At 39.6% G+C, this 27726-nt stretch overlaps 1 protein-coding gene across 8 annotated transcripts in view; it reads right to left on the bottom strand.

Annotated features, from left to right (window-relative positions):
* The window catches only part of PKHD1 (PKHD1 ciliary IPT domain containing fibrocystin/polyductin), a 445064-nt gene that overhangs the window by 114681 nt on the left and 302657 nt on the right, over window positions 1–27726 (bottom strand). For all 8 annotated transcript variants that reach the window (XR_008956175.1, XM_048219586.2, XM_048219585.2 and 5 more), the window contains 5 exons: window positions 13524–13678; window positions 11984–12136; window positions 6676–7554; window positions 5815–5983; window positions 3662–3819 (listed from right to left, as the gene is read on the bottom strand). Coding sequence is in view for 7 of the 8 variants with exons in the window: in XM_048219586.2 (XP_048075543.1) it covers window positions 3662–3819; window positions 5815–5983; window positions 6676–7554; window positions 11984–12136; window positions 13524–13678 (1514 nt within the window). In the remaining variant the exon portion in view is untranslated. The remainder of the gene's footprint in view (window positions 1–3661; window positions 3820–5814; window positions 5984–6675; window positions 7555–11983; window positions 12137–13523; window positions 13679–27726) is intronic.

The raw sequence follows: 27726 nt of genomic DNA on the forward strand, positions 1-27726 counted from the left end.
GGAAGGAGGATCTATTCATATCTTGGAAGTCAAAGGAAAACCCTACAAACCTGTCAGCACCTGGAAGACAGCATTTAGGCTATGTGCTGTCTCCTTCATTACAAGAAGACAGATTGCATTTTTAGCGGTACTACTGTGGAATCCTTGCGGTTGGTACCTATAGCAAACTCACTTAAAATGTTATAAAGCTTTAAAACATCAGGAGTTGAAAGCAGCCGGTCATATGCACCTTCCTATATACATTCAACCACATACCCACACATACACACACACACACACACACACACACACACACACACACACACACGTTTGTCTACACGCTGATAGTAAGTGGGATTTCTACTGTAATATCTGCTGGAGTTTTACTGTTGAATCAGATTTCACAACCACGCCAGAGAGTTAAGAAAAATAAAATATACAACCAGCTGCAAGAGCATGTTTATGCCTAACCAGTATATTTATACCACGTGGTAAGCAACCATCTGAGTTCATCCAACCACCCCATTATTTACGCTTGGAGTATTTTTAAAAGGTTTTTAAAATTTATTTGGCGGGGGGAGAGAGAGTGCAGGAGCAGGGGAAGGGGGAGGGGCAGAGGGAGAGGGGGAAGCAGACTCCCTGCTGAGCAGGGACACCCCCCCCCAATGTGGGACTCAAGCCCAGGACCCCGGGATCATGACCTGAGCCGAAGGCAGACACTAAACCGACTGAGCCGCCCAGGTGCCCCTACACATGGAGTATTTGGTCAACAATTTAGAGCTCCTCTTCGTACCAGACATTTTCAATGGCACAGCCATACATTTTTAGCACTCACCTTCACACACCAAAGACTGCTGGTGGAACCTACCACTTCGTTCTGAGAAAGGTTTGCTCCTGGCCCCAGGAAAGAGCACCGCTGGCCTTTGTTCAGGGAAAGCCAAAAGGCTAGAGCTTCAATGTCCACAGCATTCTTCAGCCAATGTCAAGCAGAGATCTGAACTACTAATACCTTAGCCTCTTCATAGCTTAGCAGGGATACATTTCGGTCAAGTGCCCAGGGTCTCCTGGAGCTCCCCCCGAGACTTGAGCACCTGCTGTCCACAGTGGTAACCAGTTTGACTCTATCCTTCCTGGTTTCATCTCTTCCCCTGTCATACTTCCCCACTTCTTCACTTCCCTGAGCTCACCCCCTCCCATACACTACTGGAGTCTAAGCCTTATGTCAGTGTCTGCCTCTGGTGCAACACAAACCAAGACACTCTGCAGTCCTAATTCTTTTCTGAAATGTAATAGTCATTAAATACTCCTGGACACACGTCCCTTGGTACTGATTCCACAGAAATGAGGTCCTCACCAAAAACCACAAGTGTAGAAAAGCTTCACAATTATGCCTGTACCTTGTTTGAAAGTCGGATGTTTTCTCCACGGCATAAACACCTGTAATAGTGGGATGACTCTGAAAACCAACAGAAGAACTTACTCTAGAAAGCTATTTGATTAGATATAATGGTAAATGAGAGAGTGGCTGCCCATCTCTTATTTCCTTTTACTACTCTGCACATATTCTCTCAATGTATACTTTCCCCACATTTTATTCCTCTGTGCAAAAATGTGTTTGCTGGTTATATTCAACAGATATGACCAACATATCAAAATGAATATTTACTTAGCATGTTCCACGCACTCAGCACTGACTTTTTAAAACCTATATTGTAGTCCCCACAGCTTGTCATCCTGTTGCAAAGATAAGCCTTCAACTTATGAAAATATTTAAGAGGAATGTGAAAAAGTAGTGAAGCATGAAATCATATGGTAATTAAAAGACTTATGTAGAAACTTCTGTAAATGCCAAACACTACAAGCAGCAGTGTTTCAAATGGAAGTAAGGTGGCAACAAGTAAAAAGAGACCTAGGAAATCTTGGTTCTGGATTTCCTATTATGGATAAATCCTTAAACCCATGACCTAAATTGAAGCCTCAGTTTCTTCTGTACGTTCTTGAACGGTTTGGAGCAAACAGCATTAATATTCTCCTTGGGTATCAATAATTCATTCACTTGATCAACCCACCAACTACTCTTTGTTGAGCATTCCCCAAATATACAACAATGAACAGGACAAAACCTTTGGCCTCACTAAGTTTGCACTTTAAAAAGAAAACAATAAATCAACCAGTAAAAAAGTATATTTGTAATACAATTTCAAATAATGGAACTCAGTAGAGCTAGAGAAAAATGGGGGCATAATTCTTTTGGACAGGGTGACCAGGGATGGCTTCTCTGAGAGCCTGTCATTTGAATAGAAGGAGCCAGCTCCACAAAGAAATGAGAACAGATTTCAGACAGAGGAAACAGCCAATGCAAAGGCAAGCCCTGGGGTAGGAATAAGCTTAACATGTTAAAGGAAATGTAAGACCACGGTGAATAAGTAAAAAGGGTGTCAAAGGTAGGCAGGGACCAGATACTATAAGACTTACAGGCTTGCAGTTTGGATTTCCTTCTAGGGGAATGGAAAACAATTGAAAACTTGAAAAGAGCACTCTGACTACCACAAGAAAAATGGATTGTGGGGTAGAAGAACAGAAGAAAAAAGACCAAGTTAGGAAGCTATTCCATTCCCTTGTTGGTGAGAGATGATAATGGTTTACAAGTGAGAGCGTTGATATCAGAAAAAGGAATAAAGGATTGCTGCTAGATTTTTTTACTTAAATAACCTCATGAATGATGATACCGATGACAAGGGTAGGGTCAACTAGGCAAGAAGCAGTTTGTGGATGCAGGCAGAGCTCAAGAATCCATTTGGGGTATGTTGAGTCTGAAATGCCGATTGTACTTTCCAATGGAGTCAGTGGGATATACCAGACCAAAATTCAGGGCTGCAGATATGAACTGGAAGTCGTCAGCAGTAGAAGATATTTCAACCTTGGACTTAGCCAGATTAGGGAGAGAACAAAATAGATCTGAGAACATAGTCCTGGAACGTTCATTCACTTAGAACTTAAAAAGGGAAAGGGAGACTAGAAGTATGGAAAGAATCAACCACTGAAACAGAAAGAAAGCTGGGGGAAATTCTTTAGATTTATGTGCAACAGTTCCCACCTGAACTCAAACAGAAACTCAGAGTCCCGTTGATTGTGGACGTAGAAGGATGATGATGTCTCTGGGGTTCCAGCTATTAAAACTGATCCCTAAATGGGCTCTGGTGTAGAAGCAAGAAGAAGGAATTTTGATTACAGCCCCCCGGGGACAATGAACAGATAGAGGAAAGGAAGAAAACTGCATGACATCTACTCCACCACCCTCCCCAGAGTGAGAGCCTTTCAGTCCGGAGGGAAGAGAAGTGTTGAGTCAGACAGCAGAGGAGCTGGCTCCCTGGCTGACAGTGAGCGGTGAGAGCGCTGCTCTGGCTGCGGGTGAGCACGCTAGTGAGGCCATGTTCTCACCCAGGCACAGGGCTGCGCGCTGGGAATCTCTCCTTACACAGACACATAAGCCGCTAATGGAGGGAATAGCAATCCTGTAATGGCATCACTTAATCCCTCAGCATTCCTACGACAGCAGGGACTCCAACTCGAACTCAGTTTCTCTCCTGGCTATTTTGTTCCCACTAGAGGACCCAGTCAAACCAGCTCCTTCACAGGCATGCTCCCTCTACTGGAGGCATCAAGTTCAGGTATAACCAACCTGTGTCGAAGAAGGATTCAGTCCATTCTGCCTCTGTTTTAGGAAATACAGATACTGGTGGTGGCAGACCCAGGGCTCTTCCATCCAGATCCTTAAAAAGGTATTTTCTTGGATTTTCACAATCTGATTCAGGGCAGACCAGCATTCCTAAACCTTTCCTGTGAAGACAGACAGAAAGCAACTCTCATTCCATGATAATCAACATAAAGAAAACAAGATATTGGTAGTGCTGACATGAGAAAAAAATCCGGGATGCCTGGGCGGCTCAGTCAGTTAAGTGTCTGGCTCTCAGTTTTAACTCAAGTCATGATCTCAGGGTCTTGACATCAAGCCCTGCGTTGGGCTCTGCACTCAGTGTGTCCCTCTCCCTCTGCCCCTCCCCCCAAATAAACAAACAAATAAATAAAATCTTTTTAAAAAAGAGAAAGACAAATTCAATAGGATTTCATTATTAATAATGTGCTATACAAATACAAAACAAAACTCTCTAGGAAATGTTATTTCCCAGTTATATGGGCAAAAAGAAAGACATTCTTATAACCAAATATTCTAGATATCTGAATATATAATTTTGCCTCAATTGCTAATTTCATAAGAAACAAGATATAATAAAATGCGTCTACCTCTAATATCTACTGAACATAATGAAATCATTTCTTTATGAAACTTTGAGGCCTTGCAAGACTTTAAAATTATTATTGTAAGTATCAATTCTATTTGTGCTATATACAAATAAAGTAAAAATAGATATTTTCATTCAACAAATATCTATTGAAAACCTACATTTATATGTTGGGGAATACAGTGGTGATAAAGACAGACATGGTTCCTATACTTTCAGAATTGAGAGTCAGGCGGGTTATATAAACAAGTTATAAGCAATTATAGCATTGAATTATAGAGCATTTATTTGATTTTCCCTGGTCTAATAATTTTAGGTACCATTGGTAATAATATTAAATATTTATTGTATGCCAACCATGTGTCAGGTATTAATAATACAAAGAATCAGATGCTAATATCATTTAGCTCTATAACGATTTCATCCCATAAGTAAGACATGAACCTAAGGAAAATTGGGCAGAAGAAAAAATGACAGAATAACACAAATTGCAAACCTTATAATGTTTAGGTACCAAAAAAAAAAAAAATGGTTCAGGGATGGGCATTAAAAAGAGATTGGTGTTGAGCCAAACATATTAACTTTCTAATTAGGGTCATTTTTCTTGATTCTTTTCTTCCAGCTAAAGGAGTTTACCTCAATGAGGGGAAAAGAAAGTAACCCATTATCCCTGCTCCTAACTTTCCCATTCCCTTTTATGACAAAAAGAATTCCTCATTTTGTTTTCAGATCCCTGTATAAAACTCCCAGATCGTATGTTCAAGAACAGTAGTTACACAGGGTCTAAGCGCCAATATCTAAGCCACTTTGTTCAGTGTAGGGATTCCTGGCAACAGACACGGTCTCCTTTGACCTCTTAGTCTCTGCACAAGAACTCCTGAACCTTCTTCTGAAAATTAGCGACACCATACTCTATGGAAGATTCAAGGATTAGAGTAAATTTTTTTCCAGTGATTTTGAAAACACCTCAAAGAAGTATCTCTAATAAAGATAAAACAATGAAACAACATTAGCAAAATTTGCATTCTGTTCCTTTTGCTCCCTTTTTTTTACAAATCACATGGATGAGCCCAAATTCAAGAGAGAAATAGAGCCACTGCCTCTCCTGTGGAAGAGACTGCAAAAATCTTGTATCGAAGGGTATGAACATAGGGTAAAGAACTGGAGTCACTCAATCAATCTACCATATCTTTCCAGAAAAACTTATTTCTATTCACACTGATGATTTCATTCTTTTTTTTTTTTTGAAAGGTTTTATTTATTTATTTATTTGACAGAGAGAGAGACAGCCAGCGAGAGAGGGAACACAAGCAGGGGGAGTGGGAGAGGAAGAAGCAGGCTCCCAGAGGAGGAGCCTGATGTGGGGCTTGATCCCAGGCTCCTGGGATCATGCCCTGAACTGAAGGCAGACACTTAACGACTGCGCCACCCAGGCGCTCCTATTCTTTTTTTTTTCTAGACATGTTTAAGGATTTGAGGAATTGCCAAATACGTCATAAACATGGCTTATTATAAATGCCAAAACTGGTACCTAGCTTGCAACGGAGGAAAGTAGAACTTGTTTTTATCTTTGATCTTCAGCATCCTGGTCCTCTCTGCTGTTATTGGATGCATGATTCCAGCATTCTCCACATTGGGCAGGATGCAAACATCGAGGTCATCACTATAACAACTCTTCACAAAACTAGAAAAGGTGACATCTGAAAAAAAATTTAAGATATCATAACATTAGATCATAGAACCAACCAACCACAAATATAGACTACACAATTAAATATTCTTACACCAACCCATATCTAAGGAGTAAATTTAAGCTATCCACGGTAGTTCCAGGAGTTAATATAAATTAACTATAATTTAATTTAATAATTTAATATAAATTAAAAATATCTGTAGTTCTTCAATACACGGGCATTGTTTGCAAAAGAGAAGAGTATTCCAACACATTAAAGTCTTAAGAGCAATACTTTTCATCAAAGTTTTGATCACAATCCAGTGGGAGATTAACATCATAAATTGTGGTATAACTTGTTCTAATTCCGGCTGCCCCATCATCCACTAAACAACTTCAGTGAGGCACAATTTCAGCATCTGTTTTCTCCTCTAATAGGAAAAAGAACACCTGCCTGAGAATTGTCATCTAATCAACTTAAATAATCACTGTGAAAGTTCTTCAACACAAAGAAAGCAATGACTTTTCAAAGGAGCCACTCCCTGTCGTTGTAAATCACCATTGTGCTTATCAATAGCCAGCAGCTTATCAACAGGACAGTAGGCAGCGGACTATATTGTGCCCTCTTGCTGCTATAATTTCAGAATGCTATTGAAGAGCCTATGCACAGACGTATGAAGATGCTAGGCGCTCCACTGCTTGGAAGCCAAAACCTCCTACCTTGAAGTTTCATAATTCCTGAAATTGAATGGCCATTCCTCGCTCTGTGCCATGGCTCCTGAGGCCACCGATTTGGTTCTGAGGTGAAGACAGGCCACAAAATACCAACTCGACCCCCTCTTGGATTGGAAGGAGCTCGATCCGTGGATGTCAAGTTGGCAGAGCGAGGCTTAACTCTGTCCTTAATGCAGTCAAAAGAGGAGCTAGTGGCCACAATGACTGAATTTCTAAGTAGAATCTGTACATTTTCAGTGTGACCCCGTGGAGCAGAAGACACGCACACTGCTGCCAAGAGGCCGATGGTATTATCCACCAGAGTGAGGTTGTCTAGCTGCACACTGTTCTTCACATGGAGCATGGCACCATAGTCAAAGTTCTTGAAAGCCAAGAAGCCAGAGATACCGGTACAGTTGTCGAGCCCATTTTCCTTGTAGAGATGAAGGCCGTGAAGGCTTGAGTGGGCCACATTGTCAGACCAGCGAGCTTCAGGAGAGGAACACCTGTGGCCTCGGACGTGAAAGCCAAGTCGCTCTGATCCCGCCACAACATTGCCATAGAGGTTGACGTCCTTTGCCTGGTTCACTTTGATTCCTGCCACCCACATGGTGGACCATGCTGGCTGTGTCATCAGAACCACAAGGTTATTAGAGAGAGAAAAGTTCTGACCCTCCAAATCTATCCCATGGCCAACTGTGCCAAACACTATATTGTCATTTAAAATGATCCCGTGACTGGCAGCTGCACGGATGCCCCCACTGCAGCTCTGGTGCAGAGTGGACGATACTATCCAGGATCCTGCCGATACATTAGTGAGTTCAATGGAGGAATACAGTGGTGACCCAAAGTTCTGAATTTCCACATTTGAAAGTTGAAGGACACCTGCAAACAAAAATGGATATCATCAGGTACTTTCTCTTTCCTTACAAAAGACAGAAGAATGGCCCATTTACGGACGTCAGGAGATGCAAAAAAATAATAATAATAATAATTTAATAGTTTATTCTCAATACCAGCACTCTATTTCACACCATGAGTCTCACTAACAATGTATGAATCATTAGAAATATCACATGAATGCCTGCCAAGGGTTCATGTGTAGTCTGAAGAGTCCGGCAATAGGATGGAGGAGAGGAAGGACAGATAAAGAAGAGAGACAGGCTTTGGAGATGAGCATGCTAGCTGGAGGATTCCATGTATTTGTCTGTTTGGCTGCTCAAGGACCCGGATGAGAATGGAGGAAGTACGGGTTCCTGGCCACTCACCTCAAGGCTATGTCTCCTTTCAGCGACCCCAGGTGAAAGGTCTATCACCATCCCCACAAAGATATTGCATGAAGGAATATAATGGTCAATTATATAAAACATATTTTGAAATCATTTTAAAGACCACGGAAAACCTTTTCTGTATTTTTATCCCAGCCACACTGTGGTCCCTGTCTCATTTTCACAATAAAAAGATTCTCTAAATCTTCTATGTCAGGAGAGGATAGTGAATTGAGTCTTACTGAGGAATTTGTTTGTACTAATTTAAGTAGATAGTTCAAAAATACAGTATGAACTACAGCCACTAGATTGATTTGAAAATATAATGAGCACTAATATGTCAATGTATATACTCTCGGTAAAATAGATAAGAACACGATTGTAGAAAAAATGAGGTGAATTAATAACTTTAGCACCTACTTCTTGTGTAGCGTTAATTAGGTACCAGACACTCTTTTAAGTCATATCTCAATACTGCATGTGTGTTTGTGTGTGTGTGTGTGTGTGTGTGTATTTAAACTCTTCACAAAATTTCTACGCGATCAGTACAGTTATCATCCCCATTTTACAGATAAGGAAACTGAGGTAGAGAAGGTTTAAGTAACACACTACACCTGGACGTAGGCAAATGCGTGCAGAGGATGCACTGTGAACCCCCACAGAGGCACACTGGGGGTGGGGAGATGTGGGGAATAAAACGAGCAGCTTTGCATTGGGATTCATGCGACTGGGCTACAGCGGATGTGCCAGGAATTAGTCATGTGCCCTTAGCTACAGAGGTCACAACTTTATCCCTCACGTTGCTTGTTTCTTCCTTCTTTTTCTTTTCTTATTTTTTTTTGTTTTTGTTTTTGTTTTAAGCTTTATTTATTTACTGGAGAGAGACAGAACGAGCAGAAGGAGGAGAGGGAGAGAGAGTCCCAAGCAGACTCCTCACTGGGCTTGAAGCCTGATGCAAAGCTCGATCTGAGGACCCTAAGATCACAGCCTGAGCCAAAACCAAGAGTTGGATGCTTAACTGACTGAGCCACCCAGGCAGCCCATTTTTCTTTCTTTTTCTGAAGGTGAACTATAAAGTTATTTCTCTCATTAAAAATGGTGGAGCTATAATGTTTCACTAATAGTATTTAAAGTTCAAAAGTAGTTCAGCCTAAACCCTCCACCTTCCCCACTCCCTTTTCACTGAGGAAAAACAAACACCCAGCTGCCATGAAGGACCAAACCATGGTCTGCAGGACAGATGAAGTGAAAGATGATGTATGTTTTTCTGGGTTACACGGGTGGCTAAGTTGGTTAGGTGGCCAACTGCTGACTTTGGCTCAGTTCATGGTCTGGGGTCCAGGGATCGAGCCCCACATGGGCCTCCGTGCTCAGTGAGGAGTCTCCTTGAGATATTCTCCCTGTTCCTCTCTCTCTGCCCCTAGCCCCACTCGTGTTCTCACTCTCTTTCTCTCTAAAGTAAATAAATCTTTTTTTTTTTTAAAAAGACCACATACATCTTTCTTTGTAACCAGATGACAGGATTCCAATATATCTAAATTTCTCAAATGACACTGATTAAGGAGGCACTGGTAGATGGTGTAGAAATATTCACTGAATGATAAAACATCCAAAAACTGTTTGTGTGGCGATAGCATTTTTGACAGTTCCCTCACCAATAGCACACAGCTGAAAGGGCCGTTGAGCCTGTCTCCATAGGTCTGTGGTCCAAAGGACACCAAATGCTAGATTCCACACAGAAATAGCTTATTTTATAGAATAGAAAGTGGTTCTAGAGTCTCAGTAAAGGCAATATATCAGTATTATTTTAATTTGTGGGTTTTTTATGTCTTATCCTTACATGGTTATAATTCATAGTTTTAAATCATATAGTATCTTTTTACTCGTGTGCATATTAACCAGTGGCCAAAAGCTAATCAATAGTAAATACTTAACAATGTCTTAGGCATTTAAGTGAAGAATTAAACAACGATTATGTTCACAACTACTATCTTAGTTTTTCTTTTGACAATCACAATTCTAAGTACAAATGGCTGGATGTTACGGTCAGAAAAAGAATGACAGGGGCCTCCAATTTAAAAGTAGGAATTGTAAGTTCTGGCCTGATTTTCTACCCTCTAATTGTTCAGCGCCCATAGCTGGCAACCTTGACCTACACCTGCAGACTCCACCTCGTCCAGACTCTGGAGTATACTTACAGAAAAATGCAAGGCTTCTTTATCTAGTGTGGGAACCCAAATTGGATTCTAGAACAGAAAGGGACATTAACAGAAAAACCGGTGGCATCTGAATAATGAGTTTTGTGAAGAGTAACGCACCAATATTAACTTTTTGGTTTTGACAAATGCAGCAGATATGTCAGATATTAACAATAAGAAAGACTGGATACACAGGAACTCTCCATTCTACGTCTGCAACTCTTCTCTCAGTCTAAAATGACTACAAAATTAGAGGTTTATTTAACAAGGGCTTCAGAGTCACACTTGAATTTGGATGTGACCTCTGTCACTTTCTAGCTGGATGACTTTTCTTACTCTCCACTTACTTTCTTTATTCCCATTTATGAAGCACATAATACCTAGCAGTTCCTATACTAGAAAAACAGTGATGAAAGATCCAACCTTACCCTCACATTGTTCACAAGCTCCTAAGTGAGTTTCACACATAAGCAGGCAATTTTATTACACACTGTTTCCTCATCTATAAAAATGTCTCTCTCACAAAGGTATTAGGATTGTATGAGATAAAACAGGCAGGAAAATCAGCATTAATCCCAGTCTATAACCTCCCTCCCCCTGGGGTTGATTTTAGAAACCCGGAATCAGCAATGTCAGTTCAGGACCATGTCAGTCTTGCTGCTCATTGAGTTCTGGCCTAGTGCAAAACTGTCAGAATTGGCCTTCTATCCTGTGATCATGTTCCCTTGGCCTGCAGTTCCAGTTAAAAGAGGCCCTGTCTCGTCTCGTTTCCAGAAGACCAGGACTCCCTCCGTCTGTGTCTCTGTCTTCTAAAGCATGGTTTCTCAAACTCAACACTATTGACATTTTGGACCAGAGAATCCTTTCTTGTGGGAGGCTGTCCTTGCCTTGTAGGATTGCAGGATACACTGAAGGCTCGTTAGCATCTACCTACAAGGTGCCAGAAACTCCCCCAAGTTGTGACAAGCAGAATGTCTCCAAATACTGTCAAATGTCTTTTGGGGGGAGGGAGGGAGCAACGTCAGTTCTGTTGAGGACTCATGGACACAGAACCTATGGAAAGAGAGCTTGTTCCGTGGGCCAGAAATCCTGAACTTTGGATTTAAGCTATGAACACTGCCCTTTACCATACTGGTAGAACAGATGCACCAACGAAAAGTGTTTCATACTCAATATATTTGGGAAAGAGTTAGATCCTTTACTCCAGCCCTTCTCAGAGCCTTTATTATATTCATGTACTCAGTGACTTTCTAAAATGAAGCCACTGTGATATCCTTTCCTGAATTTATTTGACCAGGAAACAATTCTGGAATTATATTTAAGGAATACAAGTTTAAGAACAAGGTCCTAACCAAATAATGTTGCAGCATTCCAAAAGAGTTAAAGCTTGAAAGAAATGAGAAAGATTGAACTGATCCTTAAAGCAGTCTAGAATATGGAAATCATTTTTATTTAAATTTACACTATTAATTTATAGCGTGAGCTGAGGCCTGCCATCAGATGTAGCATGCTACTGGGGAAGAGTAATAGAAATTCAGGAAAGATAAAATTCAAGTGGTCATTAAATCATCTATAATTTCAAAGCAGAGGAAATTTCACATCTGCTGAAGATGTTTTCTTTGAGGTAAAAATGTGCATATGTGCTGATCGCTAGTATATTATTTTAACATCACACTGATAATTAAGCACAGATTAGAACTGAAAATTCATAGCTTCTTAGAGCACAAAGGAGCCATCTAATTTGAACATTTTGTTTTATACATGAAAATTCTCACAGTTGGAATTTCTGAGTGTCCCAGATGAATAGGCTCCAATCGGTAATGCTTAGTAACTTAAAATTCCATTCACCTGAAAATTCCTCACTGCTGGATTTTCTGAAGGACCCCACAAGTAGTCTCGCCGTGCACGATGTATCAGGCTGGATTTGTATGTTTCGGGTCAAAAGTCCAACTTCTGCAGCCAAACGAATGTATCGGCCATTCTCCATGACATGGACACTTCCTGGGGCAATAGGAATCGGGCAAGAGAAAAAAAAAAAAAACAACTTTAAAAATGTATTTCGGAAATTGCCAGCTGGGGACCCAGAGAACCTGACAAATGAAAACACTCCTTTCCCCTCGGAAGTCCTCGCAACATTAAGGTTGCTTTTCCTCGGGCATTCTCCACAAATGTCAGTTGAGAAATGAAAAGCTCGTTCACATATCTCTCTTTGGGATCAGAGTGAGACTGTTCGAGCAAGAATTCATTTCTCCTTAATAACTGTGGGTACTGGGACAAGGAAGTCAGGGCACACCTGTCCAATTAGTGGGGTCCCCAACCTCCTTCCTTAAATTCATAGGCGTGAGACCTGAGTGTTTGGTTGTACATCGTCCGTGGACCTCTTTGATGAGAGTGAAGAATCCCAGACCGACTGAGGCAGTGACAGAGCTAAGGCAGCCATGTATAGGAGCAAAGGGACAAAGAGCAGCGGCAGTGTCCTCTCATGGTGGGTCTTAAGCTAAGCACTGCCAAAAGGAGCCTCCTCAGGGGTAGGAATTGAGCGCCCCGCTGGCGCACCTTACACTGCACCTTACATCCTACCAGCAAGGACTGCTGGAGATTTCTCCTTTCTCTTCCACTTTTTAAAAAAGAAATCATCCTTGGAACTATGATTTAGAAATAGCTTTACATAATCCTGCTAAATACATGTATGTTCCTCTCCCATATCAGAGACAAAAAGATATTCCCTAATCTATTTCCATGTTTTATTACTTATTGGTAAGAGTTCTTAGATTAAATATATTTATTGGACAGAACAGGAAACTCATGGTTATTTATAATTTATGTGCAATGTATTTGAACTGTGCATAGTGTATAAAAATATTTATACTTTTTTGTGAAAAAGGTATTTGGCTTTTTATCTTTCTTTATTTTTTTTTTAATAGTAGTAGTAGTCAGTATATCAAGTGTCAGGAAGGACACATTCCTGAGTATGGGAAAAGAAGTCATTATTTACAATAACTGCCAAATTCTAAGTGATTGTGTGATTCAGTGTGCCAAGGAATGAACTGGAAATTCAGCTCCCCTGAGGTTTATTCTGGCTTAGCCATGAAAATGCCCAGTGACCTTGAACAAGATGCTTGACCTTTCTGCTTGCTTCTAGACTTGCTATTATATGTAAAAAGCAAAAAAACAAAAAAAAAAATTCCTTCACATCTAAGTATTCTTTAAAAGTTAGGCAATACAATTAATGAAGGAATAGAAGTAAAGTTTCTAGGATGAGTCTAGGGAACAGCAAGGTATTATCCATTCCCTCTGAATGGCTACTGGCACAAGATCCCCGGGCAGGTTGCCTAACACATTCTTCCTGGCTCATTCACTTCCCTTACCCAACAAACCAAAGCTTTACCAATGTGCCGGTGTTTGAGCCGTTCATGGATCTTAACATGGTGAGCCTGGACTTCTTTCACAGTGAGGACCTCTGCTTCATGAGGCTCATAAGAAGAGGAGCTAAGAACGATTTTGTCATGGGGTCGCCAATCCACCGTGTCCTCTACTATAATTCTGTAAGAGCACAAAAATCGTATCAAGTCTGCTGGCCGTGCAACACAGATCACCTACTAACTCCAAACAGAAAAGGGAATCCACAGCAAGCACCGAATCCCACCAGGGAGATTGACTTAGAAATAACAAGTCAAGACAGAGAAAAAACATTTCTGTGAAGAATTTAATGCTCATGGGGTCAACGGTCTGGCTTACGTGTGTACATTACAAGGACTGCAAAGTGATTCTGTAGCCATGAAGTACAAGACAAACTAACAGGAAAGAGTAAAAGTTCCGGGGTTTATTACATGCCAACTACACATGGTTTCTTAGAACAGGACTCTTCCTCCCTGATTGGGAAACAGCTTGAATAATAAGGGTGTTTCAGAAGAAATCTTTTCTTAAATTTTCTGAAGAACTGTTATGGCATTTTTGGACAATTTATTGTCACATATTGAGGCTCCTACCTTCACGGTCAGACAGAGAAAATGTGGATCCTAGAGACACCACTTAGCAGCTACGTGACCGGAAGAAGTCACTTTTCTAAGTTTCACATCTTCATCTAAAAAGTGCCAATATCGAAAGCTTCCCTCTGACATTCCGTGTTACTGAAGGGACTAACAGGATGCATTTCTGGAGTGTGCTATGTTCTAAACACTACGCTTCCACCATAATATGAAACAACAATGGTTTTGTTCATTTTCATTTTTTAAACTCACATTTAATAAAACTTCTGTTCAGCCTTTCACTGCTGCCTAGCTTTTCCTAGGGACTATGTCTGCTGTATTCTTCATTCATAGTCATTACCAACTTCAATGGCATAAGTTTATTTTAATAACCTGCCTCTTTTGCTAATGTCCACATTTTAGCAAGCTTTGACAAGAGATTCTCCTCTACCCATAAATATTCACCCAGGCAACAAGTCCATGTGAAGGCTATTCAATCATGAAACATTTATTGATTAACAAGTGGTATGCACCAGACAGCATAGTAGGTGCTAGAGGCGTAATGGTAAATAGAACATATGTCATTTACATTTTTAAAAATAACAACTTAGATTCTGACTAGTAGACGTCCTTAAAGAGTTTACTGCAAGGGAGGGGAAATACACACATGTTTCTATATAATATTAACACCAAAAAAAAAACCTTAAATAAATTACAGGAAATCGTTTGTGGACCAATGGTATGAGTCTGCTATGAACCGAAGATTATAACTAATTCAAGTCTGTACACCTGAGCTTAGACAGAGAGGGAGAGTCACAGAAAAAAAGACTAACGTCAATTGCTGTAATTTTAATGAAAGAATTTAGTCCTACCTTTGTTCCTGGTTTGTAGTGACATCCTAGTTACAGAATATTAAAGCAATTGCTAGCTTTTAAAGGCAAAGTAACTAAACTCCAAATGATGAAATAACAAAGCTCAATACTAGATCATTGAATGGAGCCAGAGGTTGAGTTAGGACAAAGGAAGACTGCTGATTAAGTCCAGGTTCTTTCCACTAAATAACATTGCTTCACCTGTCTGACTCATAGTCCTTCCCCAGCTAAATGGTAATAAAAAGCAATATCAGGGTGCCTGAGTAGCTCAGTCAGTTAGGTGTCTGACTTTGGCTCAGGTTGTGATCTCGGGGTCCTGGGATCCAGCCCTGCATTGGGCTCTGCTTTCAGCAAGGAGTCTGCTTCTCCCACTCCCTCTGTCCCTCCCCTCCGCTCATGCTCTCTCTCTCAAATAAATAAATAAAATCTTAAAAAAATACCCCCACAGCTCAGAATGATATCAAGATAATGCACAAAATTATGAAAAGTCTGTGAAACATACAACAGAATACTATGCAGTCATTTAAAAAGGGCATTGGAGGGGCGCCTGGGTGGCACAGTCGTTAAGCGTCTGCCTCGGGCTCAGGGCGTGATCCCGGTGTCCGGGATCGAGCCCCACATCAGGCTCCTCCACTAGGAGCCTGCTTCTTCCTCTCCCACTCTCCCTGCTTGTGTTCCCTCTCTCACTGGCTGTCTCTCTCTATCAAATAAATAAATAAAATCTTTAAAAAATAAATAAATAAATAAATAAATAAATAAATAAATAAAATAAAAAGGGCATCGTAGCAGAGTATGAATTATAAGACATTTTGTTCACAATGTGTGGATTGAAAAAATCAGGATATAAAACAATATGACCAATTTGTTTTTTAAATAAAAACAATATATGCGGAGAAAACAGAAGACAGGAAAGATGCACAGTAAAATGTTAGTCCACCTACGGATGGTGAGTTTATTAGTGATTTTCACTTAAATCTAAATTTTCCAACTTAACAGGTAATACACCATAGTAAGAAAAAAATACTTTTTTAAAAAGAAAATAAGGCTGTGGATAAAAAGTCACACCAAAGTCAATTAGCAGCACAAATGAAACTGATCCTTTCCTTCATAGTCAGTATTATCTGGATAATCTTTTTATTATTATCCATACTGCTGAATAAAGTTCTTCAGACGATAGGCACTATAATGTTCTGAAAAGTTTCTTATGAAATGAGTTGAAATTCATTTCTTGTGGACACAGGGGATTTTTAGGGCAGTGACTTTGAGATCTCTGCCGACCCCCAGACCATCAGCCACAGTGTGGTCTCTACGCATGCCACAGTACCGCGCTGCCATGAGGCATGATGAGGGCCACACCTGCTCCTAGGGCCTTCCAGAGAGTCCAGCCAGGCCTAAAGAGAGCCCCTGGCCCTGTGTTGGGTGGGTGCCAGGCCCTTCCGTCTCTGTCTGAGGAGGCCTGCCCCTTCTTCCCTCCTGCAAGACCCACCTTGATGGGGCCAGAATCTGCGTAGACAACCACTCCCAGCTGGTCCTGATGGGATGGGCTGCATCTTCCACCCTGATGGCCCTGGCTACAGCTGTTGCTTGTACTTGTGAACAGATTTTTGTCTATGCTGGGAGTAGGCATGTGCAATGTTGGTAGGAGATAGAGCCCACCCTACTGGCCTGTCCCAGACTTTTGCTTTGTTTTGTTTTAAAAAGAAGTCCATGGGGCGCCTGGGTGGCACAGCGGTTAAGCGTCTGCCTTCGGCTCAGGGCGTGATCCCGGCTTTGTGGGATCGAGCCCCACATCAGGCTCCTCTGCTATGAGCCTGCTTCTTCCTCTTCCACTCCCCCTGCTTGTGTTCCCTCTCTCGCTGGCTGTCTCTATCTCTGTTGAATAAATAAGTAAAATCTTTAAAAAAAATAAAAATAAAAAATAAAAAGAAGTCCATGTTCTTTATTGTTGTACAAAAAAGAATGGGTAGACCCCAAAGTAAATGAAACATTATCACATTTGTTTACACCACTATCTAGTTCTTCACGTTAACGCACTATTCAAACAACAGAAAGTAGGTAGCAATTTAGGGATTGAGAAAGAGATAAAAACCAAAAAATTCCTTTGGACCATGTTTATTCTACATTATGTCTACACCGTGTGTTCACAGAGACATCTTCTTTTATTTCGCTGTACAGGAATTCCGTTGTATATAAAATCGAACCTGTTCAGAAGCTGAGGGACACTAGAAATGATGGGTCCATCTCCTGGTGCATTGTCATACAATTCCAACAACGGTGCAGCCACCCACTTGTAATTTTTAGGGACTGCAAACAAGGCGGTGTATGCTATGACAAGGATGGATGCATGTCATCCTACATTTGTCAAACCCCACGGAATGGACAACTCAAAGAGTGAACCCTAATGTAAACTTCCTTAACTTCCTTAAACAAGGGTTCTGCTCCAGCCAGATGAATCTGCTCACTCTCCCAAGAAATAGCTTTGTGCTTCTCACCCATCACTTAAAAATCATTGTCCTTATTCTGCCCTTCAGTCCACTCATTCTTAAAAGCTGACTGAAGTTCCTTGGCCCTCAAAAAGTCTTCCCACGGGCGTCTCTTCCCCACTGAACACCCAACCCCACCTCTGTTCCACCCCATTTTGACATCATAGATACTACTGCCTTGCAATTGATTTTGTTTTCTTGCTTTCTGTGGCTATTCAACTTTGATACCGTTAGGTAATATGCAATAAAAATATGGCTACATAGCTATATGAACCCTATAGCACATAGCAATGTTCTTGACAGAAAGAAAAAAGAACTACTGAAATCATTAGCCTCAGTTTTATATTAAAAAATATAAATGAACTTAAGCTGACCTTTTCCATTAAGGCTTCTGAAACCTTACAGGTTCATGAAAATTAATCTCTCCTCCATACTCCTGAAACCTTGGGAATCCATATGTCATGAGGACCGTATACATATGGCAAAGGAGTGTGGCCCCTTCCACTTCTGTGTCCACACAGCTGTAATAGTAACTTCAAAGAAAATCATGGTCCCTGTTATCAAGAACTTAGATGGCTCTGTAGGTCAAGTATCAGTTTTTCTTCAATTCCAACATCCATACTTTCCACTGACCATCTTCTATTATTTGGTTACCCTTCAACCATTTCAAGAAATCCTATCTTCAGGACTGCTTGAAGCCCAGCTGTCTGCTTAGTACTAATAAGGGTCCTATAGCTACAGGGGAGAGGATAGACCTTTTTGTTCTGAGCAAAACACACCTAAAACAATAAATAAACAAAAAAAATTAAAAGAGCTGTTTGCAACATAACTGGACCTAAATGAAAAACATATGAAAAGAGAGAGGAACCTATGAATAATTGCTGCAGAAGTCTCCAAAAGAAAACCTTTAAAAATATATAAACAAGATGTCATCACAGTTTTCTTTACTTTGGCACTAACATTTTATCTAGTTTTGAGACAACACAGTACGTTTGGTCAAAAGAACCTAATTACGAAAAAGGAAAAAAATGTATGCTTTCCAATTTGATTTAAAAAGTTTTTACAACCATGCATAAGGCATCCATATATAGACACCTACCACTTAAATGGATTTGTTAACTAAACGTTGGGGAGCTCTTAATGATGATGGCTGCATTTGACCACAGGCTCAGAGTGTCCGGAAGCCAAGATGATTTCTTCCCAGGAATAGGGATAGCCATAGATTTCTGAATTCTACTAACACTGAAGGTTTGTTTTTAAACTTCAGTTTAAATTTTTTTTTTCATTTTTTTTCAGTGCTATCAAAAGGTACTGTGACACCTCAGCCTGCATTGGACAATGTGAGGTACTGAAGAAAGGGAATGGCTGTAGCCATGCCGACACTGATGATGGCAATAAGGAGTTATCATAAATGTCAACTATTTCTCTCCCTGGTCTCCTTTCTCCTTTCTTTCCATAAAATCCATCACATCTTTTCTTTTCTTTTTTCTTTTACGATTTTATTTTTATTTATTTGAGAGAGAAAGCACACAAGCAGGGGGAGAAGCAGACTCTCTGCTGAGCCCGGAGCCCAAAGCAGGGCTCCATCCCAGGACCCCAGGAGCATGACCTGAGCTGAAGTCAGATGCTCAGCTGACTGAGCCACCCAGGCGCCCCTCTCCACACCTTTTCTGAGAACTGCTCTCCTTAACTACCATCCTAATTCTGTGTCCTAGTGAGCACTGCTGATTATAGTTCCACAAACCCTATGTGAAAGGGTGGGCGAGGGATCCAACCTGCCTTTGTCTGTGAAAATCCTTCCCTTGGACTTCATTGTATCAGCTTTATCGACGTATAATTGACAAATAAAGTGTAAGATATTCAAAGTGCACAATGTGTGGATTTGATATATGTAGACGCCATGAAAAGACTGACCTCACTGAGTGAATTGACACATTGAGCACCTCACACATTTACTTTTTGTGCGTGGGAACGTTTAAGTTCTACTCTCGGCAAACTGTACTGATGCAATACAATGCTCTCGACGACAGTTGCCTGGCCTTTTGAATTGAAACTAAGGAGAGAGAAAAATTTACTCTCTGGTGGTAAAGCTAGGAAAAGCCTGACAGGTCTGGGGTTCACTTGTACCCCACAGAACGTAGAAAACTTTTTTTCTGTAGATGCAAATGAGGTCGACATAGAGAAATAAGAGAGGTTGGGGGAGGGCCTGCCACAATCTTCCAAATGGATTGAGAAAGGCTACTTTCACTTATTTCTACTATAACCACAATAACTACCATGTCTTGAAGGTCACTTTGTGCCGGAAACGGGGCTAAGCCCTTTACATACATTAATTCACTTAATCCTTCTAACTACTCTATCAGCTGGGCATTTTATTCTTTTTTTTTTTTTTAAAGATTTTATTTATTTATTCGACAGAGAGACAGCCAGCGAGAGAGGGAACACAAGCAGGGGGAGTGGGAGAGGAAGAAGCAGGCTCATAGCGGAGGAGCCTGATGTGGGGCTCGATCCCAGAACGCCGGGATCACGCCCTGAGCCGAAGGCAGACGCTTAACCGCTGTGCCACCCAGGCGCCCCTGGGCATTTTATTCTTATATCACGGAATAAGAACTTGAGGGTCAGAAAGAATAGTTTGCTCAAAATTACGCAGTTAGAATTACTACAGTCTGCCTCCCTCAAAGTTCGAGCTTGTCTTCACTGTAGCATACTATTTCCATCCTATGTTCCTACCTCATGTGCCTTTTCCCGGCATGAAGACAAGAGCCAATCTGATACTAGAACCCACTAGTTCACTGGACAGACAGAATCATCTTCTTCTGGCGGCTACGTACTTAACCTTGAACTCCTGCCAATAAATGAATAAGGCCACCATCTCTATATTCTAATTTTACTTGAAGAAAATTGTTATAGTAGAATAATGAAGTTTGAGTAATAAGCAAAATAAATTATAGTGGTTCTTAAAAGTAAACATAAGATTCTCATTTATTAGATGATATACCACTGAATCAAGAGGCTCACTACGTTCTGATTTCCAGAAAAGACACATCCATTCAAGGCAGCAGGCATTTATTAGAAGTCTTCTTTGTGTTCAGCTGTGTACCAGGTGCTAAGTAATAGACACAATCGATAAAAAACAATATTTTCCTGCTCCTGTAGAAGCTACTTGGAGGAACAGGACACAGACAGCTTAAGTAGCTTAGGATCAGTCACCAGGAAGCACATTTTTGTTAAAATCATAAATCAGAAAACCACATTCTATAATTCAGATGGTGAGAAAATCAGTGTGTGCTGGAGGGGAGATTAAATGTCTCGTGGAAGATGTGGCAGATTCTCAGGATAAGCAGGGAGTGTCAAGGCAAGAGGAGATTCAAGAGTACGGTGCACCTCCTTATTTTACGTATCAAGTATTTAGGGAGCCTCGCAAAAATAATTGTTCTGGACACTCATGTGTGAAGTGGGAATGTATAAGAAAGGAGAACGAGAAGTATCCAAAGTACAGTCAAAGAACACCATCACTAAGTTGATACAGGAGATGGCAGGACAGATGACGTCAGCGCGGAAGGCTGGAGTCCTGGGGCAAGGCTGAGGCGACAAGTGATTTGTTGTTTAGTTCAGAGCTATTTCCTTATAAATAACAGAGAAAGTTAGTACATCACAGAAGAAACATAGAAAACAACAGGACAAAGGGACTAGATAAGGCTCTCTACACTGTCTTTCTCTAAAAAGTAAATGAGAAAAGGAATAAGAAAAAATTTGAGACCTTTTGAGGAAGGTTCCCCATAAACCTACTCTTCCCCCTGTTTCCTCTTCTCAGTAAACCAGAGCACTCCTCACGCAGTTGCTCAGGTCAAAAGGTTTACGGTAATCTCTGATTCTTCTCTTTCTTCTACCCAATCTATCAGCAACTCATATTTCCTCTGTCTCCAACATGTACTTCACCATTCTGTCCTCTTCCTTAACTACAACCCTAATCTGAGCCACCAGCATGTGTCACTTGAAAGACTGTAATGTTAGTGCTCTGTCCTAACAGTCTCTCTGCTTCCACTCTTGTCCCCAACAGTCAACTCTCTACACAGCATGAACCAGATTACAACATGAATTGGACCCTGTCCCTGCCCTGTTTAAAATTTTGCAATGACCAGGATAAAATCTAAAACCTTTACATAGGATTGATTAAGTAACCATTCAATTTTAAAGAACACACCATCACCCTTACGTGACTCACAGCAAGACCTCTACTTAATACTGAAAATGGGTAAAAAGCCAATTTCTTTAAATCTAAGTATAAATTTAAGTATAATTTCTCTTGTCTTATCTGAAGTCCAAAAAATCCAACACGTTGTTCATCAGTCTCCCCCAAAGTCAACTGAAACAAGTGACAGTGAAGAGTAACTTAAGAGATAAATTTATATTATAACATAGAACAAAAGAATATAATATGGTTTCAAATATCTTGCTAAGCCTACTTTTATCGGTGGTATGAGAAATGAGTCTCGGTTTATAAAGTTAACAAGAAATTTTTCCTCTGAAGATTTCACTTCAATGTTCTTCATAAAATAAATCAATTATACACAAATAAATTCAGATATATAATTCAGTTGGTGAAAATCCATAAGGAGGTCATATCTGTCCCCGTAACAATGCATTAGAAAGACTTATTAAACTGACTTTTAGCATAAAGAAGACCACAGATCAATGTTTAAAGAAATGGTTTGAATAAGGTCTGTACTTCAGTTAATAGTAGACTAGTATCAATTGGCTAGATTTTACCATGTCTAGGTTATGAAATACATCATCAGGGAATGTTGAGTGAAGGGTACATGAGAACTCTACTATTTTTGCAACTTTTTGTGAGGCTTTAATTATTTTACATTTTTTAAAAGGTTATAAAAAGGAAGGCTCTCTATAAAATGGATGCGCTATGGTAATTATGTAACATTCATATAAACTCATTAAAAACTCCTCATCAGGGCTTATACTAACAAATTTTGTTTTTAATATTTTTATTATATAGAACACTAGAACACAAGCAATGGAATCAGACAAACCACGATTTTAAAAAAGAAAAAAAAAAGTCAGCCCCAGGAACTCTAAGCTTTATAAACCTGGAAATTTTACTCAACTTTCTATCCTCAGTTTTTGTATCTGTAAATGCAGATCATGATACCTAACATAGTACTGAGAGATTTAAATGAGATAATGTATGTAAAATGCTTGGTAGATGCCTGACAGAGTAAACCCACATGTAAGAACTCATTAAATGGCAGCTAGTAACACTAGATAGTTTTCATTCATAAAATTGAATTTCTTTCAAAAGAGCCTATAGCTCTGACTCTGAATGAGGTTTTTAACACATTCTTGAAAGACAAATCCATTCAATATGGCTCTTGCCAAATTCCAACTCACTAAATTTATAACTAAAGTTTCGTAATTATCCCTGCTTGAACTGCCTACTCACATTTCCTTATGGGTATCAAGCACTTCAAAGTCAACATGATCAAATCTGAATTCATAATCTTTTCCCTGAAACTTAGTCCTCTTTTAGTGAATGGCACCGCCCTCTATCTCTTCAATCTAGAAACCAAGAGAGGGCCTCACAGCCAATACATCTTACAGACTTATGTCTCCTGTCTCTACATCTGTCCCACTTCTCTCCGTCGGCACTTCAGCTCCTGACTACAGGTTATGCTATCTCTTGCTTGGACCTCCTAAGTGGTGTCCCTAGATCTGTTTTTGACTCCTCCTGTTGTCTGCACTGTCCCTAGAATGATTTCTTTTCTTTTCTTTTTTTTTTTTAGGTATAGGAATATGATTGCAAGCTCTACCTCCCACCCAAACTATCCTCTTAGGAACTTAAAATAGTTACACAATGCTCCTGGAGGGTAAAAACTAAAATTCTTGATATTGCCAGTGAATATACCCTGACCCCTAACTACTCCTGGGAACCTGCTTGGTCCCTGCTCTCCAGATCAGCCAACCTGGCCTTTTTCCAAGTCCCTCATATTCCCCATTCTTCCTCCCATCACAGAATCACCTCTTGGGCCTCTGCTTCTCAGTCATCTGTGCTGACTCTATCAGCTTCTAAAGAATTAGAGTGGCCCCAGTCTCATTTCTAGGCTCCAATTTTCTCTTCTTCCTGGCTTCTTGATCAGTGACATCATCTACTTCCTGGATGACTCCCCATCATTTTCTACCTGAGTCCTAAACCACATATCTTAGTTGTCTTCTTGACATCTCTACTTGGTATCTCCAACTTAGCATGTCCCATCTTCCACCCTGACAAATTTGTTCCTCTTCCAGCCTTCCCATCTCAGTGCATGTTTCCACCATCCACCAGGTTGCTCAGTCAAAAAATCTGAGGCACTTCCTTCACCTCAACATTCAGTCCATTGGCATGTCCAGACAGCGCCATCTCTTCTCTCCCTCCCTGTTGCCTCCTCTATAGTCTTAGCCACCATGATATTTGGCCTCCACTGGCCTCCTAATGCATAGCCCAGCTTCTGCTTTTTTCTCTACCACTCATCATATAGCAGCCAGAGTGGTTTTCAAAACATAAGTCAGAGTCTATCCATTGCCCTCTGTTAACCCCTCAGTGATTTTCCCTCTGACCTCTCACACCTAAACAAGGTACCATGTGACTTGGCATTTACCATATCATTTCACTCTCTCCTCTCTGCTCACTCTGGTCCAGCTAGAGTGACCTTCTCTCTGTCTCCCACTACCCAAAGGCCACCTGAGAGACAATGGTGGACCAGATGTCCCTCCTTCACTGAGCACTCTAGCCCATTCTCATCAGACAGCACGATGCCTGCTACCATTCAGATCTCAGCTCAAGTTTTCCTTCCCCAGAGAGGTCTCCCCCTTCCATTCAATCTAAAAGGATACCCTGTACACTCCCCAACTATTTTTGATCGTACCATCCTGTTTATTTCCCTGCTAGTGCATTTTATAATGTGCAACTATGTTGTTTATATTTCTGTATTTGCTTCTTTATTGTCTCTCTCTCCATGAAGATATAAACTCCCAGAGGACAGTGATCTCTTCAAATTTGCCTCTACATCTCCAGGGCTTATAGCCATTCCTGGTACATAGTAAGTACCCATCAGATATTTGTTGAATGATTGAATGCTGTTTGCTCTTGTTGGAGTGCTCTTTCCACACACCCCCACCCCACTCTGCTTAATTAAGGCCCACTCATTGTTTAGTTCTCACCTCTGAAATCACTCTGCAGGGAAGCCATCTCTAACCTCCATTACTGCCTCAAGTTCCCGTATTCATGTTTTCAGAATCCTATAAATCCCTCCTTCATAGCATTTATCCCATATGTAATTTTACATTTACTTTATATTTATTTCATTAATGTCTGGATACAGAGACCATGTCATTTTTTACTTGTTATTGTATTTCCAGGCCATAATTCAATGTTTTACATAGGGTAAGAATTCACAAAAATTCTGTTGAATAAAACAGTAACAATGTTCAAAGGTAATAACTACTCTATGAAGAAATTCTGTACACAGAGAAAAGCACATCAAAGCAGTAGCCAGCTACCATCTCACCCACAAGGATCCCTGCTGTTCTGTATGTCCTTCCAGACATTTCTCTATCCACATATATGTATACATAAATGTTATTTTAGTTTATTTACAAAACTAGGCTAATATATAATATTAGCCTGAATGCCCACATCTCTTCCCCTTTGTCAACATGGAATTCAATCATCTTCCCCTTTGGTAATTAAATATTTTAAAATAGTGCTCAATTTTTTTTTTAAGATTTTATTTATTTATTTGACAGGATAGAGACAGCCAGCGAGAGAAGGAACACAAGCAGGGGGAGTGGGAGAGGAAGAAGCAGGCTCATAGCGGAGGAGCCTGATGTGGGGCTCAATCCCACAACGCCAGGATCACGCCCTGAGCCAAAGGCAGATGCTTAACCGCTGTGCCACCCAGGCGCCCCTCAATTTTGTTTTAATTAACATTTATTTCAACTCTAGTAGGGAAGAACATTTTTCCATATGTTTATTAGTCAGATGTATGTCTTATTTTGTGGCTCATGTATTCAAACTCTTTAATGTTTGTTCTTCTAGTATATTCATCTCATTTCCTTTTTATTCCTAAGCATTCTTTACATATAAAAAATATAAGCCCTCCATGTGTACTATCATAAATTACAAATATTTTCCATTTTATCATCTGCCTTTGCAGTTTGTAATTGGTATGCAAAAATATTAATTTTCTTAAATACTGATTTTTTTATGTTGTCAAATCTATGACTTCTTGCTGTTATAGTTATTGCATTTCTTATGATAGAGAGGTCATCCCCAATTTAATATTGCATAATATTTACTTAAATATTCCTCAAATAATTTAGTTTTATTTTTTTACATTTATTTTTTAATCTACCTATAATTTTTTTTAGAGTGAAGTATAATTTGAGAATTTAATTTTATAGTTTTCTGAAGTGTTTACCAATTACTCCAGCACAGTCTGCAACTAATTTGAAATGCTAATTTATTTAAATTCTAAGTAATAAGACATACCTGAGTCTATTACTACACATTCTCTTCAGTGTTGGTGCCAACAGCTATAAGTAATTATTCACACTGAAGGTATATATATATACACATTTTTTAAAAGATTTATTTATTTATTTATTTGTTTGAGAGAGAGAGAGAGAGAGGGAGGGGCAGAGGAAGAGGGAGAGAGAATCTCAAAGCAGACTCTTCACTGAGCTCCAAGCCAACATGGGGCTTGATCCCAGGACCCTGGGACCATGACCTGAGCCAAAACCAAGAGTCAGGCACTCAACTGACTGCAGCACCCAGGTGCCCCAAAGTATATATTTTTCAAAAAGTAACTGGTAATGTTGGCTATCTTCAAGTGTTTATTGTTCCAAAAGACTTAGACTTAGTGAATCAGATTTCAAATGCATATATTTGACTTGTTATTAATGTTGCATTAGATTTAACATCTTTATTTTTTTTTAAGATTTTATTTATTTATGTGATAGACAGACAGCAAGAGAGAGAACACAGCAGGGGAGTGGGAGGGGAAGAAGCAGGCTCCCAGCGGAGGTGCCCGGGCAGGGACTCGATCCCGGAACGCCTGGATCAAGCCCTGAGCCGAAGGCAGACGCTTAACAACTGCGCTACCCAGGTGCCCCAGATTTAACATCTTTAAAATATAGAGCCTTTCCGTTGATGTTATGCATCACCATTTATTCTAATCTCCTTTTATGCCTCTTACTAGTGTTTTATAGTTTTGTTTCTATTCCTCCTGTAATTTTAAGTTTATTCTAGATATTTTAAATTGAAATTCAAATAGGATTTTACATTAAAATATTCAAAAGCTATTAATTTGTGCATTTACTGAATGACTGCAATGATGGTTTTTCAGACAATTCTCTAGTGTCCTAAGACAAAATACATATAATCTACAAAAAACTGACAGTTTGGATTCCTTTTAATAGTAAAAACTGATGCCTTTTTTCTTGACTCGATACATTGGCTAAACCTTTAATAATAATATTTAATGATTATTTTAATACACAGTAATTTTTAATGTCAGTTTTTCCATAAAATAGAAAATTGCCTGTTTGAGAGGGATTTTTAATGATTTAATTTGTATTACTATTTAAAGTAGTGATTCTCAACTCATGGCCAAACCACTCTATTAAGAAACATTGATTTTAAAAAATATCCTTAAGAAAATAAAATAAAGGAATATCTTTGTAGTCTTAATTTACTGTTTATTCCAAAAATGCAAGCTGAATTTTATTAAATGTGTTTCTGTTTTGTATCAAATTGATCACGTTCTTAGTCTTTATATAGATTGCTTCGATAAATTATATTAAGGAATTATTTTAAACCATCCTTCTTTACTTGGATAAATCACTCAACCGTAATTTTTTTTCTTAATAAGTTACTGGATTTCATTTGTTGTTGTTTTATTTAGGATTTTTTTTTTTTTGTATTTCATTTACACTTAGGTGTTGCTCCAATTTTCTTTTTTTGAATTACCTTTAGCAGCTGTTTTAAAAATTATTTCATGAAAATAAAAATAATAAATAAATTAAAAGTATTTTATGCTTCCTTCCTAAAATTAATTGAAAAGTTTCACATATTTTCTTATGCTATGGAACGGATTATACAACATAAAAAGTGTCTAATATTTGAATGATTGAAATAATATGCCATCAGTTTATTTGAGCCAAATGTATTCTTGGGAACAAATCTTTGATAACTGCATGTCTTTTACTATTATTTG

This window comes from Ursus arctos, unplaced genomic scaffold (assembly GCF_023065955.2).
Source record: "Ursus arctos isolate Adak ecotype North America unplaced genomic scaffold, UrsArc2.0 scaffold_29, whole genome shotgun sequence".
Lineage (NCBI taxonomy): Eukaryota > Metazoa > Chordata > Mammalia > Carnivora > Ursidae > Ursus > Ursus arctos.